We start from the raw sequence: 16,563 nt of genomic DNA, 5'->3' as shown, positions 1-16,563 counted from the left end.
GTTAACATCGTTAAGGAGAACTTGGCTGTCAAGCTAATCAAGGATATGGGGCCCCTGTGCATTAGCAGCGGGGGAGGGAGAGAGAATCTCACAGGAGGGGGGAGGGGGGGGGGGCAGCATTTGTGTGACAGCCCATCACTGGCCTCTCTGGTGCACGCTGGGCTCCAAGGGGGGGTGTCAGCAGGTGCGTATTGAGTGTGTGTGTGTGTGTGTGTGTGTGTGTGTGTGTGTGTGTGTGTGTGTGTGTGTGTGTGTGTGTGGGCGCGCGTGTGTGTGTGAGGGTGTAGGTGTAGGGGGGAGCTCTGGTGTTGAGAACCTGAGGATGGGGGGGAATGGGGGGGAGGGAGGGAAGGCGAGAGAGAAGGTAGGGCTTTTTTGGGAATGTGAGATCGTCTTGTCCCTGACTAACCCCCCATGGGGCCTGCATCACTGCCAGAGGCACAGAGGGAGAGAGAGAGTGTGTGTGAGAGAGAGAAGAGAGAGAGGAGAGAGAGAGAGGAGAGAGAGAGAGAGAGAGAGTGAGAAGAGAGAGAGTGTGTGTGAGAGAGAGAGAGAGAGAGAGAGAGAGAGAGAGAGAGAGAGAGAGAGAGAGAGAGAGAGAGAGACAGAGCGGGAGGGAAGAAGGGAAGAAGGGGTGAGAAGGTAAGGAGACATTAATCTGACAGATGGAGAGCAGTATGAGTGACAGCGTGTCGGGAATGAACACATCAGGGAGTCTCACAGGAGTGACAGAGACAGGACGGAGAGAGAGAGAGAGAGAGAGAGAGAGAGAGAGAGAGAGAGAGAGAGAGAGAGAGAGAGAGAGAGAGAGGGGAGACACAGAGGGAGGGAAGAGAAGGAGAAAACAAGGAGAGAGTGAAGGTGAAGGAGAGAGCGAGCGAGCGAGAGAGAGAGAGAGAGAGAGAGAGAGAGAGAGAGAGAGAGAGGAACTCTCTTTGACTGGAGCCCCAAATGAAACACCTTGTGTACAGTAATCGCGCTGACAGTCTTGTGTGGGAATCTTCCAGAAGCCAAGGCAAGGCAGGGATCCCCAGTCAGTCATGAGTCACTGTTGTTAAAGGGAGGTTGGGCTTACAAGCTCTACTACAACAAAAACTAGGCTAGGATTCCCTACACACTAAATACATAGTATAATATGCAATTTAGCTGACGTTTTATCCAAAGTGACTTACCACTTGTATCAGTGGAGTCAGGCAAACGTTTACATCTAACTCCCCTCAACATGTTTTGACAGTTAGCTAGCGTAAACTTGTCCCAGTTGAAATGGTAAATGGACTGCAACTTATATAGCGCCTTTTTTGCTGCTCCAAAGCGCTTTAAAACTGCCCTCTTCATTCACCCATTCACACACCTATGGCAGCAAGCTGCCATGCAAGGCGCTGGCCCGCTCACTGGGAGCAATTTTGGGGTTCAGGGTCTTGCCCAAGGACACTTCGACATGAGGCCAGCCGGGGCTCGAACCGCCGAACTCTACCTCCTGCGCCACAGCCGCATAATACCAAGCTAGCACAAATAGCGCTAACAAACTACAGAATGTGCTAAAATAACATAAACGGAACACAATAGAAAACCTCCATTACTAACAAACTGTAGGCTATAAATACTTATGTGACATTTACCCACCTGAAAGAATAAATTAAAAACACAATCGTGGCTTTCCTGTTTCAGGTAGATTACATTAACTGCCAACTGAAGGCCGATCTCAGGTGATCTCATGCCTTTTATACTAAATAGAAATGTTTGTAATGTAATGGAGGCTGTCAACTTGCAAGATAAAGAGCATAAAAGTAACACATTTACATAAGTGGGCAATTACATATAAATATCTGGTTTGCGACACAGACACGGCTCCCACAGTTAGTCCATATTTATGTATCTACATTTACATTAGTTGTAGATATCGTGTGCTGGAGAAAACGAGACACATCCTGTATCTGGGTCAAAAACGTTGTGGCATGTCAATTTTGGTGTCCAAAGCATATTTATAATGTTAGAAATATCGAAACATTTTAAAGCACTATCTTATGAAAAAAATAAATAAGGAGCTGTTGAGCTCAAAAGTACCAAACTGTCCTTCCTGGATAACGTCAAAATAAGTACAAAAATATGCCAAAAATATAAAAGCATTAATTATCTACCTGGGCATAAGTGTGTTGATGTTTGCAATGATACCTACACATATAGTAACAATACTAAGCTTATTTAAATTTTTATGCAAAAATACTCAAATGTTTAGATATTTGTAACATTATAAATATGCTTTGGACAACAAAATTGACATGCCACATCTTTGACCCATCTGCAATTTAGGAGCTGATAGCAGATTCTCCGGAGTAGCGTAAATGCGTGACGTTAGAATTATAAGGTTCTATCTCCATTTTTGTCAAAATTGAGTTTTTTACATAATCTGACCCATTAGGTGTTTATTCATGCCTGTGTGGTGTTATTTTTAAAATGTTGACATTTTTTAGTTAGTAATTCATAAAATACAAAGGTTCCATCTCACAAAACATAATGGAATGTAAGAACTTTGACGCTCAATATCTCTGAACTGCCCTAAACGGAGATAGAACCACGAGATGCGTGACCTTAGCAGCAACGACACACAACACTTTCTCCAGCAGTTAACGTCGCCATGAAAACGATGTCAACGATAGGGGAAATAAGCCTATAATATATGCACAATTTGACTGACGTTTTATCCAAAGTGTCTATCATCATGTGTTCTTTGCATACATGTTCATACGGTCCCAGCTGGAATTGAACACACAACCTAAGTGTTGTTAAACGCCGTGCTCTACCAACTGAGCCACAGAGGACCACACATTCAAATTCAAACATTCTTTCTTCCTTCAGCTAATCACTGACAGGTTTGGATAAGTGAAAGCAGGACTCAAATACACTGTTATGTATTGAAGTGTAATTTTGAGCTATGTGGACCACCGTAGTTGGAGTGATAAAAAGCGGATAGGTAAATGCGGAAGTGATGATGCCTGTATACCTGCGATGTGTTCAGTAAAGCTACTACGGATATGATCAAAGTGTTTCGCCGTCTCTGCCTCCATTCTTGATCGGGAATTATCGATGTTATTGTCTACATACATAACAAAACAATTGGCGACGAGAATCGACGAACTTGTGCGGCGGTTTTGTTTCCCCCTGGATTACAAATTATCACCGGCGGGAGTCATGACCAGGGCGGTGTGCGTGCTGTGAAGTTCGGGAAAAGAGAAACTCACACTGCGCATATTGGAGGAGAGTACACAAGTAAGTGAAACGGACTTACTTAAAGTGGGAAAATGCCGATGACTGGAGCATTTGGACAGTTTGATGACACTTTAGAGACTTGGAATGCTTACACTGAACGGTTTGAGTTTTTTGTTATTGCTAATGACATTAAAAATGACAAGGTGGTGGCAACCTTCCTCAGTATAATAGGAGCTAAAACGTTTGGCTTGCTAAGGGACTTACTCCAACCAAACAAGCCAGGTGCCTATTCTTACACGGACATTGTGACAACGTTAAATGGACATTTTTGCCCAAAGCCTTTGGTGATTGCAGAGCGGTTCAGGTTCCACAAGAGGAATCAAGAGGAAGGTGAATCCATTACTCAATATGTAGCAATACTGAGGAAATTGACTGAACATTGTCAGTTTGGCACATCACTGTGTGACACTCTGCGTGACAGACTTGTGTGTGGATTAAGGAGTGAGGCAATACAGAAGCGCCTGCTCACAGAGGAGCACCTCACATTTAAGACAGCTGTGGATATTGCAATATCAATGGAGCTAGCTGCCAGGGAAGCACTGCAGCTAGGGGCTGCCTCAAGAGTGCATGGGGTAGCAGCCACACATGATAGACAGAGAGGGGGTACCCTGGAATGTTATCGTTGTGGGAAACGTGATCACCTGTCATCAGAATGCTGGGCGAGGGAGCTCCTATGCCATCACTGTGACAAGAGGGGACACATTGAGCGGGTTTGTAGAGCTAAGAGAGAGAAGTCAACAAAGGACACCTTTAAAGATAGGAAAAAGTCAGACAAGGCAAACACAGACAACTGGCGGTCAAAGAAGAAACTGCACAGTGTTAAGCAGGGACAGACAAGCAGCAGTGGAACAGACTCAGAAGAGGAGTTACCAATAAAGGTGTTAACTGTAAAAGGAGGCTCGGCAGCCTATAGTGTCACCCCGTTATTGGAAGGACATCCCATTACGATGGAAATCGATACTGGAGCCGCTGTATCACTAATGTCAGAGACACTGTTCAAGAAAAAACTGAACCATATGCCATTGACTCAGGCAAAGCTCATTCTAAAAACATACACAGGTGAAACCGTCCCCATGGTTGGGAGGGCTAAGGTCCTAGTTGAATTAAATGGACAAAAAGTCAGGCTTCCGATCTATGTGGTCAGAGGGGACTATCCAGCACTGATGGGCAGACCATGGCTGGAGGTGATGCGTCTGAACTGGAGAAAGGTGAATGCAGTATCAGAAGATACCACCGGCCTATCAGCAGTGTTAAAGCGACATGCAGCTGTGTTTAAAGACGAGCTGGGGAGCATGAAAGGCATCACAGTCAAGCTGCAGGTCAAACCTGATTCCAAACCACGCTTTATGAAAGCCAGGACTGTTCCCTATGCACTCAGGCCAAAGGTCGACGCTGATATACAGAGGCTGGTGAAGATTGGGGTCATTGAGCCAGTACCATACAGCGACTGGGCCACCCCTGTGGTCCCGGTAATCAAGAGAGATGGATCAGTTCGCCTGTGTGGTGACTTCAAGGTAACTGTTAACCCGGTGCTGACTGTTGAACAATACCCTCTTCCAGTGATTGAGGACCTGTTTGCTGGGTTGGCTGGTGGTAAGAAATTCAGTAAAATCGATCTGAACCAGGCCTACCTACAGATGCATGTTGAAAAAGAGTCACAGGAGCTCCTCACCATCACCACCCACAAGGGTCTCTTTAGATATCACCGTCTGCCGTTTGGCATCACCTCCGCCCCGGCAGTGTTCCAGAGGGCCATGGATCAGGTCCTGAGTGGTCTCTCTGGTGTGCAATGCTATCTGGATGATATCTTGGTGACTGGAAAGGATGATGAAGAACATCTGCTGAACCTGGATAAAACTCTGGGAAGACTTGAAGAATATGGCTTACGTGTTCGCCAGGAAAAATGCGACTTCTTCAAGGCAGCAGTGGAATACCTGGGCCATGTCATCGATGCAGACGGGCTCCACACAGCGCCCTCTAAAGTGACCGCCATTTCAGAGGCTCCTGCTCCCGAGAATGTGAGCCAGTTGAGATCTTTTCTTGGGCTTCTAAACTATTATGGCAAGTTTATTCCACAGCTGTCTACGCGGCTAAAGCCGTTGCACGAACTACTGAGGGAGGGCAAAACATGGTCATGGTCAAAAGAATGTGACGCAGCGTTTAACATAGCCAAAGCAGCATTGACCGACAAGAGGGTGTTAACACACTTCGACCCGTCCTTGCCTCTCCAACTCGCATGTGACGCATCGCCATATGGAGTGGGCGCCGTGGTGTCCCATATCACACCGACTGGAGAAGACAAACCCATCGCGTTTGCGTCACGTACGCTGAGCACAGCAGAAAGGAACTATCCACAGATAGAGAAAGAAGCATTAAGCATTATCTTTGGAATTAAAAAGTTCCACACTTACCTGTTCGGAAGGAGGTTCACCCTGCTGACCGACCATCGTCCTTTGACATCCATCTTGGGTCCGTATGCAGGGATACCGACCCTGGCAGCAAGCCGCATGCAGCGCTGGGCACTGCTCCTCAGTGCTCACAACTATGAAATTAAGTACCGGAGGTCAGGGGCACACGCCAATGCGGATGCTTTGTCACGCCTTCCACTTCCTGATCACCCTAAGAGCAAGGAGCAAACCATTTTCTACTTTGACATGGTGGAGAGTGCCCCGGTGACTGCTCACCGTGTCAGGAAGGAAACAAAGGGGGACCCCATCCTCTCCAGGGTGTTTGACCGCGTTATGAGAGGGGATCTGTCACAGGTTCCTGACGCACCACCGGATCTTCAGCCTTACCTTTCGCGGGGGAAGGAGTTGACGGTGACGGCTGGATGCTTGCTCTGGGGCATGCGGGTCATAATCCCGACAAAGCTGAGAGAACCAGTCCTGAGAGAGCTACACTCAGGCCATTGTGGCATCGTCAGGATGAAAGAGCTTGCACGCAGTTACTTCTGGTGGCCTGGGCTAGACTATGACATTGAATCTAAAGCCAGATCATGCCCATCATGTCAAGTCATCAGAAACACACCAAGCCTGGCTCCGCTGCATCCTTGGGACTGGCCAGCGTGTCCCTGGCAACGAGTTCATCTGGATTTTGCAGGACCAGTTGATGGAGCTATGCTGCTGGTGGCCGTGGACGCACACTCAAAGTGGCCTGAGGTGGCTGTCATGTCCACCATCACCTCGGGGAAGACCATTCAGATATTGAGGGAGATGTTTGGTCGATTTGGACTCCCTGAGCAGATCGTCACTGATAATGGGCCATCTTTTGTATCAACAGAGATGGAGGACTTCCTACAGAACAATGGAATTAAGCACATCCTTTCAAGTCCATACCATCCATCCAGCAACGGATTGGCGGAGAGAATGGTGCAAACTGTAAAACATGCCCTCAAAGCATCCAAGAGTGAGGCTCCCTTGAAGCAACGCCTTGATACTTTTCTATTCAAGTATCGTAATACCCCTCATGCAACGACTGGGACCTCGCCAGCTTACCTTCTAATGAAGAGGCAGCTTCGGACACGTCTTGATCTGCTGCGACCTACCTCAACGGAAACATCAGTCCACGAGAAACAGCAGGAACAAGTAAATCAGCGAGCTAAGCGGTCTAAAGACAGACAGTTTGATGTTGGAGACTCTGTCCTCGCACGCACTGGACCTGTTTCCTATCATGTTCACACCAAAGAAAATCAGACATGGCGTAGGCACGTGGACCAGTTGTTGCCTAGAGAGCTAGGAGTGACCAGCCCCACATCCGGGGCATCAGGATTCACGTTCACGGACGAGCTGACACCACACCTGAGCATGCCGGTACCTGCAGCGGCCACACCTTCGCCGCCTGCAGTAGAGCCAGCACCTCCAGACCCCTCGGTGATCGAATGCCCTGTGATCGAGCTGGAACCCAGCCCTTCTCCGGTGCTGAGGCGCTATCCCCCAAGAGACAGGAAACCTCCTGAGCGCCTGGTGCTAACCCTGTCTACCATCTCTCCCTAGTTGACATTTAATGTGTATGATGCTAATGTGGACATTATCATTTAAGGGGGGAGGAAATATGTTATGTATTGAAGTGTAATTTTGAGCTATGTGGACCACCGTAGTTGGAGTGATAAAAAGCGGATAGGTAAATGCGGAAGTGATGATGCCTGTATACCTGCGATGTGTTCAGTAAAGCTACTACGGATATGATCAAAGTGTTTCGCCGTCTCTGCCTCCATTCTTGATCGGGAATTATCGATGTTATTGTCTACATACATAACATACACAACACCAGTTTCTTACATCAATCATGACTTGTCAGAACAATTATTTGAATGTTTCAAGAAAGGGAAGGAAGGAAGTAGGGAAGAGGGGAAGAGAGGAAGGAAGGAAATCTTATAAAAAAAAGTATTTGAATAGATTAAAAATGAAAATGCTGTCCTGAGATAAAGTTTCCAGAAACATCTAAAAACATGACAGATTAGCCTAGATCGTAAACTACAACCCCTGCCTCAGCCACAACCTCTAGTCATTAAGATATAACAATGACGCTTGACCAAAACCAAACATTGTTTCCTCTGTTCATCAAATACAATTGAGGTATTTTGTACTAGGGGGGACAACAACCTTTCATTCAATATTTACAAAACTGTGCCTGCTACTTGTAACTGTACCAGGGTTCGACAGTAACGCTTGCCCGCTTGCCCGGAGCAAGTAAAAATTTCGCCGGGTTTATTTGCGCGAGCCCGACGACGCTGCTGGATCCTGGATATTTTTACCTGCTCTTTTTACTTGCTCCGGGCAAGCGTTACTGTCGAACCCTGCTGTACCCTTACACTCACACTCACACACACACTACTCCACCCGCCACACACACTCACCAGCATGTCGGTGGCGTGTAGGTAGTGCTTGCTGGCCATGGAAGTCTCCAGCCTCTGAGGGACCTGTTTGATGCTCTCGATCTCGTCCAGCAGGTTGAGGACGTGCTTGTGTTCGATGCCCTCGATCCACAGCTTCCTCAGCTCGTCTCTCTTACAGTGGAGCAGCATCTTACACGACAGCAGGTTCTCCTTCACCTGGGGGAGGAAGAGGAGGCAGCGAGGAGGAGGTGAGACACTGGCTGGTGCTCAGCAGCAGCTGGTTTTGCTGTCTAAAGAATCATAATAAACCCAAAACACATAAGTCCCAGAAGCTCCACCAATGATGGAGGTGTCAGAGTCAACCACACACACACGCACACACACACAGACACACAGACACTGACACTGACACTGACACTGACACACACACACACACACACACACACACACACACACACACACACACACACACACCTCAACATCCTTGGTGAACAACTCCCTGGGACCATCACTCTGCCTTGCACTACAAACCCATTGTTCAAAGACGTGTGTGTGTGTGTGTGTGTGTGTGTGTGTGTGTGTGTGTGTGTGTGTGTGTGTGTGTGTGTGTGGGTGCGTGCGTTCGTAAGTTCCTGCGTATCCCCCTCCTCTCACCTGTTTGATCTTGTTGCGGGAGCTGGTGATGCGCTCGGTGATGCTCTGGTAGGTTCTGATGGCGGTGGTCAGCTCAGCGTAGTGCTGCACGATCTGCTCGTCCAGGTCCCGGTCGCACTTCTCAAAGGCCTCCTCCAGACGACCCTTCTCCGTCTCCCTGTCCTGCACGTCATCACTGCTGGACAAGGTCCTACACACCCAGGGACAGAGAGCAGGCCGGAGTTTGGTTTGTTTATTTGGATCCACCATTAGATACAGCAAATATGCAGTAGCTATTCTTCCTGGGATCCTCATACCATACTTTCAAACAATTTTTAATCTTAAACACTTCAATACAGACAATACACTTCCATAACATTCATACATACATACATACGCTCTATTATTTACATTTACATTTTTAGTTGAAGACAACTTAATAACGAAATAAAGAAAAATAATACAGAAAGAAAAGTGGAGAGACAAAAACATAACTCTCCTTAACCTTGGGATCGATCACAAGATAGCTCAATTCACCAGTGAGAAACACTTAATTGTTTTCAGGGTATCCCGTATGTAGACAGATACAGCTTTAATTTTTTGTTAAAGCAACTTCTGTTACTATCTGAAACTAAAAAGCTTGGAGTGACTACTAATAACCGCTGGTAGCACTCTAGTGACTTCCAGTAAAGCACATTGGATTGCACTCCATCAATCGTTAGTAATACGCCGTAGGCTAAATAACGTTTGTTGTTATCTATTAGTAACCTCTTAGTAACATCTCTCACAAACCCCAAGGAAGGAACCTGCTTTGGGATGGAAAACTTTTAATGTGCATATCCCTCTGGTAACCTCTTCACCCGACAGTCTCATCCATATTACGTTGGGTTCTCTCTAAAGTTTTTTACAGTAGGTTGTGAAAACCGTTTGGAGTGTCACAGCTCTCTCTTCACAACTAAACGCTGGGATGTGAGAGGAATGTTTGCAGCTCATTCCAGAGTGGATCATCATGATGCACAGTAGCTCCTCTGACACCACACTCCATCTCATTTCATTTCATGAGATGGGGTGTCGGCGTAATGGCTTGCGACTTAATTCAACCATGCATGACCGGTATCACTTATCCCAGTTTTTAATGTATCCACGTACTCTCCGTCATCTGGGATTCTCATTGGCCCCAGGAAACATCCAAAAGGCTGCTTAATATCCATACAAATTCACTTAATACCATAAGCCACGGTGGAAAACTTGGCACTCTGAAGACACATCTGCTTCTTTGTTTACGATTAGGCTACCATATTTGGCCAATCACCCTATGCTGGTTTACCTGCATACTATGCAGAAATGCGGAGACATGACATGTTTGGAGTTTCCCATTGTCGCTTAAAGTTAAAGGGAATAAAGGTAAATATTTGTATATTAAGCAGCCCCAACAACCCAAATAATCTTCCTCACATATTATCACACTATCACTCATACAGTACAATGTTGACGTTGTAAACCCTAACCATCTCCTGAAGATGCAACCTCATCCATCACCGTAACCTAGGCTGGGCTCAATCAGACTAATCTCGTTCAAAAGCAGATAGTGGCATTAGCCAAATTAGGGAAATTAGAGAAAGTTAAGGTGAGGAAGTCTTTGTCAGGAGTAGCCTACTGCTTGTCAACACACTTGCATTAAGATGAAAGTAGGCAGGCTCTACAGTAGCACGTGACAGCTGTAAAACTACAACTGTTGTCATTGAAGCGAAAAGGGTACAGTCAACAGAGACATCCTTTTTTATTATTATTATTATTGTGGCCATACTTTACAACAGCAATAGGTAACTTGGAAGGCGGAGTACACACACACACACACACACACACACACCCACACCCCCCCCCACACACACACACACACACACACACACTCAACACCCCCACCCCCCCACCCCCCCCCCCCCCCCCACACACACACACACACACACACACACCCACACACACACACACACACACACACACACACACACACACACACCCCCCCACACACACACACACACACACACACACACACACACACACACACACACACACACAACGGTCAAAAGCAAAGCTGCTCCAGAGCCAACGCATTTTATTGGATCATGAATAAGACCCAGAATAATATCCCAAAATGGAGCGAAATCAGTCACGTGTCTGTGACAGACAGTCAAGCAGCAGCCAGCAGCTAGTAAGTAGCACAGTGCTAACAGCTAACTAACCTTCTATCTAAACACCTGGCATACCGCTAGCTAATAGAGGACAATGTATTATGAAGATAACACTCACACAGATGAAGAATGTTATCCGACTGAATAATAATATTATTGTTATTGTTATTAATATGACATATTATGAAAACACTTCCTGAGCTGTCACAGGAAGGATGTAGCTAGCTGACTAGCTTTATTATCCAACAGGCCGATAGACAGACTTCAGAATAACTGCCACTAACACTCCCAATGTCATTAGTAACATTGGACCATGCGTTAGAGCCAGCTTACCTGATAACGGATATTAATAAGCCAGAAGGGTCTTTGCTTTTGCTCACAGCACTTCTGTATCTGCCTGTGTCAGATGCCATTTTCCCAGCTGCTTGCTGCACCCAAAACAGAACGACGAGCTCAGCCAATCAGAGGGCAGGAAAGGCTTCGACAGTGGAAGCCGCTAATACTCTGGGAGTTGTAGTTGATAAACTCCTAGGTCTGCTTTTGTGTTGTTTGACATGGTGATTCTTTGTAGTTTAGTTCTACATTCGTTTTTTTTTTATCAACACAATGTTATTCATGTGTTTGGATAAAAGACATACTCTCAGCTGCATGTGGTTGATGATGATTTTGGTAGTGGTGGTGGTAGTGATGATGATGATGATGAAGACGACGATGACGATGATGATGATGAAGAAGATGTCCATTGGACCTCAGACAGGCATGCTCAGTGGACGTGTTCAAAACCAAGTTGAAGACCCACCTGTTTTCTGTTGTCTATGTCATAGCTTGTGTATTTGTGTTGTGTAATTATGTGTGTTTTAACTGGAATAGTTGTTTTAATTGTTTTAATTTGTTGCTTACCTACTGTAAAGCACTTTGATGTAAAGCGCTATACAAATAAAGTTATTATTATTATTATTATTATTATTAGTATACAAGATAATGGAAGATAAAATAATAAAACATGACATTGCATTTACCCTTTAATCTAACGAGAGAGAGAGAGAGAGAGAGAGAGAGAGAGAGAGAGAGAGAGAGAGAGAGAGAGAGAGAGAGAGAGAGAGAGAGAGAGAGAGATCCGTAAAGGCCTCTATGTAACCAACCAACCATGTTTTTTTGTTTGTCTTTTTTTAATAATAAATCAATCATCCTAACTAAGATGTCGTACTCTAAGAAGAGTATTTAGTGTTGAGAATGTACAGGCAGGTCTATGCTTCCATTCATGCCCTTTAGAACGACCAGGTCTAGCATGGTGGATAGTTTGATGTTGTGATGGTTCACAAGCTTCTTCTTACAGTATGTAAGTACCTTTTACCTGGCTGCTAAACCCCTAAAGGGCATGAATGGAGGCATACTAGACCTGCCAGTAAATTCTCAACCCTAAATACTACAAGCCTCTTCTTAGAGTATGTCACCTTACTGTAACTCTGTATCTCTCTCTCTCTCTCTCTCTCTCTCTCTCTCTCTCTCTCTCTCTCTCTCTCTCTCTCTCTCTCTCTCTCTCTCTCTCTCTCTCTCTCTCTCTCTCTCTCTCTCTCTCTCTCTCTCTCTCTCTCTCTCTATATATATATATATATATATATTTATGTTACGGTACATGTGGGAATACGGTACATGTGGGAAAACTAGGGTTAGGGTTAGGTGCTAGGGTGACTTGGTACATGCTGGCATGTCTAACCCTAACCGTAACCCTAACCCAACCCCTAACCACCTAGCACCTAACCCTAACCCTAGTTTTCCCACATGTACCATAACATATATATATATACATTTTTTATTATTATTATTTTATATATACATATTTTTTTTTTTTTTTTTTTTTTTTTTTATTATTATTATTATTATTTTAAAAAAAAATAACAGACCTCTAGCTCTATCCAAACTCTCAATCCAGCGAGAGAGCATTAAACAACATAGAACAACTTTCATGCTCCAAGCTTCTGCTGGAGCTGAGTCATCTACCCCCAAGAGGGGTAATCCAAACTGTAAACCTTTAATTTTCTTCACACATGTCATTTTTGCCACCCAATAATGCTTCTATAGAGAGAGAGACAGACAGACGGACGGACGGACGGACGGACGGACGGACGGACGGACGGACGGACGGACGGACGGACGGACGGACAGACAGACAGACAGACAGACAGACAGACAGACAGACAGACAGACAGACAGACAGACAGACAGACAGACAGACAGACAGACAGACAGACAGACAGACAGACAGACAGACAGACAGACAGAGAGAGAGAGAGAGAGAGAGAGAGAGAGAGAGAGAGAGAGAAGGCGAGAGATTGAAAGTGAGACAAAGTGAGAGAGAGAGAAAGTGAGGGTAGACAGGAGAGAAAGAGAGAGTATGTGTGATAATGGCTGTGTTAATGGCTTTTTCTGTTTTTAGGACATATAATGGTGTGTTTTGGTGGAACTATTCCTCTGTATCTCTGACAATCTCTGCTGTAACAGCTAAAATGGAAGACGGAATCGATTTGGGAGGGGAAGGGGGTTGATCCAGCAGCCCGTGTGCTGATTGATGTGACTGTGGACTGCAAAGATAACATTGTGGGCGATCTTTGTGTTCTCTCCAAAAAAGAAACAATCACAGCATGGTGTAGGCCAGGGCCACTATTTCTTTTGACAGTGCAAGCTTCCCAGGGGCAGGTTTAATTTATAAATTCTTATCATCACCTCTGCCTGCAGCCAATGTCCCATCACTCCAAATAATCTACTGCCCCTCTTATCTAACGACATGGCACCAAGGTTATTTTTCAGCAAGGTCTGCAGATGTGAACTAAATGATTGCTGTGAGTGACATCTGCCGGTGTTAGGACCAGGGCCATATCTCAAGGACCTGTCCTTCTCGTAACTTTTAGTGTTCCTTCAGTGTTTCACTTGGAACTTGTTTTTGGACAGTTCTCATCTTTAAGGTGTATAGTATACTAGAGCAAGGAGGCTGGTGGAGGCTGGAATCGTAGGACGGGTAATGCATGAAATGGAAAGACCCATCTCTTCAGGTTACACCTTAACTGCTCCTCCTGAGACATCTTCTGCCCCTCAGCACTGGGTCTCCTGAGGACAATCGCTTTTCCCCTCTACTGTGTCCCTAAAAACTTATATTGCCCCCCTTGTACTGTTTCTCTGTTTCTCCAGTGTCAAAAAAATAAAAATGTTCCTTCTATCAATGGTCCCGGGCCTGAGCTGGATTACTCTTCCTGCTACGACTGGTGGATTGATGATTCACTTGCTTAGTATTCAAATGTATTGATTGTAAATCGCTTTGGAATAAGGCGTCTGCTAAATGCCAAAATGAAAATGTAAATGTAAGAATGGTATCACACAGCCTCCCCCTGCTTCAGATACAAACATATTCCTGTAAAACTAGGGTGAATATGCAGAAGACTGTAGAACGAGGGTGAATATGCAGAAGACTGTAGAACTAGGGTGAATATGCAGGAGACTGGAGAACTACACAGTAAATCTTGCAGTGTTAAAGTAACACTTAGAGTTAAATTTAACACTATTCCGGAGTGTATATGGTCCTACTCCAAATTGGATTTAAACTGACTCTTTCCCTAGTGTTAAAGTTTAAGAGTTAAATTAACTCTAAATAGAGTAAAAAAGTAACACTGGTGTACACTGTTTTGTGTTGTTTAAACTTAACACTACAGGTTAATTAGCTCTGTGGAGTGTTAATATCACTCCCAGTAGTGTTGATAATTCACTCTTCTGTGATAACAAACAGATAGGGTTAAATGCTATATTCTGATTCAACCTGGTTGTAAGACAGGTGATGCTAACCCAGTGCTAGTTCAAACAGACCGTAGTAGACTTCAAACAACAAAGAGACCCGGATTCATCATGATTCTTATTTTCTTGCGCAAGGAGAGTGAATCCCAGGTCTCCGAAAGACCTCGGATTCAAACTGAGTCTTTCACTCTCTTTGCCTAGCATTTTATTGAAACACACATGGGGAGGGGGAGGCGGTTTGATGAACAAGAACAGCGTCTAGCAAAATAAGTTTATGAGAGGGCCCCCAGGAATGAAGCCTAGCCTGAGACACGAGATAAGATTTGTACAATGAGGAGCTTGTATGTTTGTGCACAGCAAAGAGCACGGGGTTGGAGCTGGGGAATTCACAGAACAGAACAGAATGTATAGGACAGAATATACAGAGTGTCCTCTTTAAAACAGTTATAATATTATAACATTATGAAAACATCGTTCAACTCTAACAACAAATCAACTCTGATTGAGTTAAATTCCTATGCTCATTAACACTGCATTGAGTTATTAAACGTTAACACTGGAGGGTCAGTTGACTCAGATAAGTGTTGATTTTACACACTGCTGTGTTGATAATTTACTCTCTTAAGGCCAATGCACACGGAGTGCGATTTTTGTTGCCGGACAAAATTCGATTTTGAAGTTTGAATGGAAATATGAGAAAATCTCATCCCAACTCACACGGCCCCGATTTTAATCGCACCGCGAAAATTCGATTCCATTCGTTTTGAATGGGACAAAGCACACGGCGTGCGAGTTTTGTCGCACTGTCAAATTTAGCAAATTTTGTAAAAGTTTGTGGTGCGACGGATTATTGCATCACAATGGGACAATTGGGAAAACTTCAACTGGTCTATCTAAATTAATTGAGTCACTCATAACGGGGAGAGAGACTGGAGCATACCTTTTTATATAGTTATAGTTTAGCAAAAAAGCTTGCTATCATTACATAAAAGCATATCAACGTTAACGTTGCTACTCACCCATTTTCGTTTGTCTCCTTTCGTTGATGACTGTCTCCGTCCTCCGAATCTATGTCTGCCTGATCATCGCCCATAATAATAAAGTGGCTTTTATAATACACCTTTCTGGCTGTGTGTTTTGTGCGCTCCCTCTCCTGACATTTTACCAATACCCCTAAATCAGGGGACCCATATATTTTATCACAATATGTCCAGTTGTATCTTGTAGAAATTGTGGAAGCAAGGCAAGCAATATTGGTAGAGCCTATAGTAATCAGCCTGTCTGGTCCGACTACGTAACAATAAAGTAACAATTGAGAATGGAATGTTGTGGTGCAACACAATCTCGCACGCCGTGTGCATTGGGATGAGATTTTTTATGATTTTCTCATAGACTTCAATGGTGCGAGTTGAAAATGGAATTTTGCGGTGCGACAAAAATCGCATCGCACGCCGTGTGCATTGTAATCGAATGTTGTCCGGCAACAAAAATTGCACGCCGTGTGCATTGTTCTTTACAGTGAAAAACCAACTCTGATAGAGTAGAATTTAAACATCAATTAACACTGCATGGTGTCAAAGAAACTTGCCACTATTTGTTAAATAAAATCTGTGTGGTGTTATTTTTACACTTACCGGTAATTTAAAAGTCTAACTACAAATATTCCATGAAGTGAGTAAAAATGACAACTTAACACAAATTAATGCATTCAACAACTTTATTTTCAGCTCCCAACCATGTGAGCCCAAAATATGAAAAGATGGAGATTATACCATCATATACAAATTCACATCAAATGCACTGTGCACATGGCGTATTCTAGCCTGCAGGTAGAGCTAAGCTTTAGTGGAGTGGGGA

General features: G+C 44.6%; 1 protein-coding gene across 6 annotated transcripts in view; it reads right to left on the bottom strand.

The window, feature by feature from the left end:
- exoc4 (exocyst complex component 4) overlaps positions 1 to 11,358 on the bottom strand; it is a gene marked incomplete at its 3' end in the record, with an annotated part of 185,725 nt that extends 174,367 nt beyond the window's left edge. For all 6 annotated transcript variants that reach the window (XM_080538695.1, XM_080538696.1, XM_080538697.1 and 3 more), the window contains exons 1-3: positions 11,257 to 11,358; positions 8,756 to 8,945; positions 8,123 to 8,317 (exon numbers count right to left, since the gene is read on the bottom strand). In XM_080538695.1, the coding sequence (XP_080394821.1) occupies positions 8,123 to 8,317; positions 8,756 to 8,945; positions 11,257 to 11,336 (465 nt within the window). In that variant the 5' untranslated portion in view covers positions 11,337 to 11,358. The remainder of the gene's footprint in view (positions 1 to 8,122; positions 8,318 to 8,755; positions 8,946 to 11,256) is intronic.
- Between the last annotated feature and the right edge of the window lie 5,205 nt (positions 11,359 to 16,563).

The sequence above is a fragment of the Nansenia antarctica genome, assembly GCF_963989245.1.
Source record: "Nansenia antarctica genome assembly, chromosome: 8".
In the NCBI taxonomy this organism is placed as follows: domain Eukaryota; kingdom Metazoa; phylum Chordata; class Actinopteri; order Argentiniformes; family Microstomatidae; genus Nansenia; species Nansenia antarctica.
Note: the sequence above shows the minus strand (reverse complement) of the source record. Positions and strands in the feature narration are given on the sequence as shown.